Here is a 5,084-nt window from a genome sequence, read left to right as displayed (position 1 = left end):
GAAACCCCCCCCCCCCCAAAAAAAAAAAACAACAACAACCAAACAAACAAAAAACCCCCCACAAAAAACCCCAAAACAAACAAAAACGAAACAAACAACGAAACAAAGCAAAAAAACACACACTCACAAAAAAACCAACCAACCCAACAACAAAAAATTAACAAACGAAGCCATAAAGAAACAAATGGAATGAGCTCCAGCTTGCAGCCATTTCTGTTGTTTTCGTGCACCATTCAGATTAATATAATAATATGGTCGCGCTTTTAAGCTCAGGGGGGCTTTCCCGATAAATGCTGTTTTTAGAAAATCTAAGTTTTTGGATCCTTATTCCGTGTCTTTAAAAGACGAAGAGAGTTTTCCCTTCAAACCAAACAAATATACACACCAACTTCTCTTATAGGTAGGGCAATGGCCACTTTTGGTGTTGGTCAAGATTTCTGGAAACGTCCGAAATCTGGGTCAGCCCGCTTGTCCTTAATAGCGACTATATTATGTATGTCGTAGACGGATGTAGGACTTCTCCGTCATGAAGAAAATGTATTGTTTTTCCCAGAAAAAATAATTCTTTCGTTTAAGTGAAGTGTTTGTCTATGGATGATTATAAGCACCACTTTATCCTCATCCTTGCATCAGAACTTTTTTTGGTCTTTCCTTAGCTTGAAACCAACATAATTTTGCTGATATATTTCTCGCTGTCCAAAATAACCAAACGAGCGAACAAACTCATGCTCAAAACTTGTGCGTTTTTTTGTTTTTGCAACAGACAACGGTTATTAACCTTGACACAGGGCATGAAACCTCTTTATATCAAGATTACAGCGGGTGATCCCCAAAGCATATTTTATGTTTGAAATATTTCCAAAAAAGCTATGATCTCTACGTGCAGTTGTTGTTCTTGTTTTGTTTGTATCTTTTTACTATCGCGGATGCTAACAAAATTGTGTTTTCTTTTCTGGCTACAGATATACGGACGCAAGTTTGCAGGGGTGTGGAGGAATGCCAGTGATAAGGAGGCGGAAGCTATGGCATCATGCAAGAGTGAGGGGTTCTCTCCCCTTTATCGAGCAGAGGAGGATGTTACTGGCTGGCGTCTGACGCCGCTTGCAGTAGCCTAAACGCAACAGCAGACTCTTGGAGGAATTATGTTTACGTCTGGGTGCGTCAGCGTGTGTGTGCAGCGAGGTTAGCGACCTGACAGTTTACTTCTTATAGCACGGCAAGGGAGTAGTGCTGTTGTTTTCTTACTCGTCGAGTTTGGAGAATTACTGCGTGTGGTTAAGGGGAAATCCCGTTGTTTTTTTTTACTCAGAGAAGTAGGTTACTAGTGGTTATTGGTCGCAGGAAAATTGTGCAGTAGATTCTTTGATAAGAAAATTTGGATTGTTTCTGAAACATCACTGAAAAGTAAAGACAACGAGACTTTGATTCCTGTTTTTTAGTACATCGACAGGGTAAGTCCCTCTTCTATAGGTGTGCGGCAGTGCTCACTTGGCTGTGACATATTTGTGTCGCACCTGGGATACTCGCGTAAGACACCTGTGACACACCTGGCTCACATCTTGTTGACACTTTTTCTCGCCAGTGACACACCACTTCCACATCTGGGAAACACGTGTTAAGTATCTTTTACTTATACGAGTTATACTCAATTGCGACTCTTCTGGCTCACACTTGAGGCCCACCTTGGGCAGGGCTGATACATACCCGAGGCACACCTTTGTCAACCTTGATATACACACCCGTTACACACCTGGTGCATAACTGATCACGTGACCAGCATGGAGCACCACGAGCTGGTGCAGGAGATGCCCTCCATCGAGAGGATGACCACGCAGGACCGGCTCAAGCACGCGCGCAAACGCCGGTCACAGCAGATGAAGAAGTGGACGCAGTATGAGCGACAGCTGGACAAAGAGAGCTCCAAGAAGAAGAAGAAACAAGAAGTGCAGCAACAGCAGCAGCAGCAACAGCAACAGCAGCAGACAGCGTCACAGCGCCGGGGCCACCGCAAGAAGTCGGAGCGAGTCCGGTTTGTGGCCAACATTGCTCTGCTAGAGTCTGCGGCCAGAAATGATCTGGAAGAAGGTATGTTCAAGTTGTGATTTTAATCGATGAGTATGAGCATAAGTTCTTTATGTTAAATGAAATGCTCCTGATTCTCTTTGTTAATAAGGGTAGGGGTTGAAATACGGGCTCAACATAGTGTGTTAATGATTTGCAAGGGTTTTGATGTTGGTAAAGGATTAGTAGGGGGTCAGTACATCATTGTGCTTTCACAAGACAGATTGACTTCTTTATTTAAGTGTTGTATTAGAGGAGCTGTTTTCTTATATTTTCATTTGAAGAAAAATTGTAGCAAACAGTTGTCTAGTTACTATTTAACTCCGGTTGAGAACTGGGGGTCTTGTCAAAGCTGCCTATGTTGACACCGAATTTTTTTAAAGGTAATAATAATAATAATAGATAGCATTTGTATAGCGCATATCCCCGCTCAACGGCAGGCTCTATGCGCTTTACACTATATTATTACCCCAGCAGACCATAGAACACTCCGAAACATTCTCGCTTCCCGGGAAGCATACAGTGCAAGCAGCTGATTAAGCGCTCAAACACTAACAAACTGACAAGATCTTTCGCTGTCTATATCTGGGTACCCATTCCCACCTGGGTGAAGTGAGGAAAATTCGTGTAAAGTGCCTTTCCCAAGGACACAACGTCGGGTCCCTGACGGGATTCGAACCCACGACCTTACGGTTGCGAGTCCGAGAGCCTAACCACTAGGCCACCGACGCCACTATAGGTATAGGTGCGAAAAGTCACAGAAGTAGAAACTTTGCGTTCTTGGAAATTTAAAATTTAAAAAAGTACAACAAATGATCATGTTCTTAGGCCAGACAGCTTCCGTGTGTTGTCAGAAGCTCAAACACAATCAGTGTTTACTAAATTAAATATCTTTGAATGAAACCCTAACGAGTTCATTCGGTGACCAATCTTTTCCTGGTAGAAGTATGTGGGTTGCTCATCCGGTGACCGTGGGTGGTTGGCGGGTGCTCTGGTGTGGTTTGCTTCTTCTTTCCTATCAAACATCTATCGTCCTGATCTCTCCTCCTTCTTTTTTTAATGTTTGTTACTTTCTTGTAACACCTCTAATCTTCAGCACTTATATGACCTTATTGTGTTGTAAGTGCCGTAAAACTCTTACAAAAACTAAACATATTATGACCAATTTTTTCTCAATAGACATGTATGTGGGCTGCTCATCTGGTGACCAAACTTTGCTCGGTAGATGTTAGATGTATGTGGGTTGCCGTGTGGTTGCTGGACGCTCCGGCGTAGGTCTACTTTCTCTTTATATTTCCCTGTTGCTTGAAACAAAATGAGCCCCCGGCTGGAATATGATTGTCGATGTTCAGAGTCGTTCTAAACTAATCGTACGCGAATCAACCCCTGCCGCTTTGATGCACGAATAGATCAGATAATAGCTTTCGTGTTAAGTTTCACCTAAACACTCGATTACAAGTCCCGAATGTTATCCCTTGGTGTACAGAACACAATAAGCAGTCCTCGGCTCGTTGTTTCTAAACAGTTCAGACACCGACCACGTTTATTTGCAGACGTTAAATGAGATGGAACTAATAGGATCACGTCAGGTTAATGACCCAGGGTGGTCGTTTCCAGCTGGTGTCAGCTGAGGCTGGCGGAGAGAGAGAGAGAGAGAGAGAGAGAGAGAGAGAGAGAGAGAGAGAGAGAGAGAGAGAAGGAGAGACAGACAGACAGACAGACAGACAGAAAAGAGAGAGAGAAAGTGAGTGAGAGAGAGAGTGTGTGTGTGTGTGTGTGTGTGTGAGAGAGAGAGAGAGAGAGAGAGAGAGAGAGAGAGAGAGAGAGAGAGAGAGAGAGAGAGAGAGAGGGAGAGAGAGACAGACAGACAGACAGACAGACAGACAGACAGACAGACAGACAGACAGACAGACAGACAGACAGACAGACAGACAGACAGACAGACAGACAGACAGAGAAAGAGAGAGAGAGTGAGTGAGTGAGAGAGAGAGAGAGAGAGAGAGAGAGAGAGAGAGAGAGAGAGAGAGAGAGAGAGAGAGAGAGAGAGAGAGAGAGAGAGAGAGAGAGAGAGAGAGAGAGAGAATTCCTGGAGACAGCACGCCAGAACGTGTGGTGTCTGGCGAGATATTAAATCGATTTTGGATCATCTTTCCCTCAGGCCGACATGACGCTTTGTCATGAGCTTGATGCTAGGGCCACAGTATTCATGGCAGAAAAAAAAAAAGAATCTTGTCACGTAAAGGGAGGCCTTTTAAAGCATACTGAAACTAATGCCAATTACATGTAGTAGGATTTTTTGGGGGGTTCTAAATCAGGGTGGTTTTTGTTGTTGTTTTTGTTCCCTTTTTTTAAAAGTTCACTATTTTTATTATACTTGCTCAATATCGCGGCTTCTCTTTGCTATTAACAAAGATAGTAAATAACTATCTTTACTATTAAGAAAGAGTCTACATAATCTTTGCTATTAATGAATGTCCTTTTACGTAGGGTTGTTGCCTTTATTTTTGTTTTGCCGAGTTTCTCTTTTTCGGATGCCATGTTCGTGGTCTTATTGGTATTGTAAAAAGCAATGACTATGAAGACGTGAGTAAATAAATGCAATAATAATTCAAGAGTAAGGGGAAACAAAAAGTAAAACACGAAACTAATGGTCTGATCTGTTAGTTCGTGTTTTATTATTATATCATGGTTTGTTTTTAGCTTTCTTTAACTATATTCTTTCTGCCCTCCAGGCTTTAATCAAGGGTTATTTATAAAAGTTAGCTGCTTTCTTTAGGATTGTTTGCCTTAGCGGTGATCAGATGACCTTATACTGCTTGCAGTCAGAGCATGTCACTGGTACTTCCTTGTTGTCTCCTTTCCATCCGCTATTTCTGAATCGTAGGAAGCGCCCTTAGTACGTTCGTCTTCCCTCGTCGTATCGCTTCTTCTTTTTTGTTTTGTTTAGAACAACCGCTTTTGCGACATGTTTTTTCCCTTAATAATAATAATAATAATGATAACAATAATAATAATAATAATAA

At 42.3% G+C, this 5,084-nt stretch overlaps 1 protein-coding gene across 6 annotated transcripts in view; it reads left to right on the top strand.

Moving 5' to 3' along the window:
* LOC101864670 (protein phosphatase 1 regulatory subunit 16A) overlaps nucleotides 1-5,084 on the top strand; it is a 62,825-nt gene that overhangs the window by 31,412 nt on the left and 26,329 nt on the right. For all 6 annotated transcript variants that reach the window (XM_005091194.3, XM_005091197.3, XM_005091198.3 and 3 more), the window contains exon 2: nucleotides 963-2,085. In XM_005091194.3, the coding sequence (XP_005091251.1) occupies nucleotides 1,779-2,085 (307 nt within the window). In that variant the 5' untranslated portion in view covers nucleotides 963-1,778. The remainder of the gene's footprint in view (nucleotides 1-962; nucleotides 2,086-5,084) is intronic.

The sequence above is a fragment of the Aplysia californica genome, unplaced genomic scaffold (genome assembly GCF_000002075.1).
Source record: "Aplysia californica isolate F4 #8 unplaced genomic scaffold, AplCal3.0 scaffold00027, whole genome shotgun sequence".
Classification (NCBI taxonomy): Eukaryota; Metazoa; Mollusca; class Gastropoda; order Aplysiida; family Aplysiidae; genus Aplysia; species Aplysia californica.
Note: the sequence above shows the minus strand (reverse complement) of the source record. Positions and strands in the feature narration are given on the sequence as shown.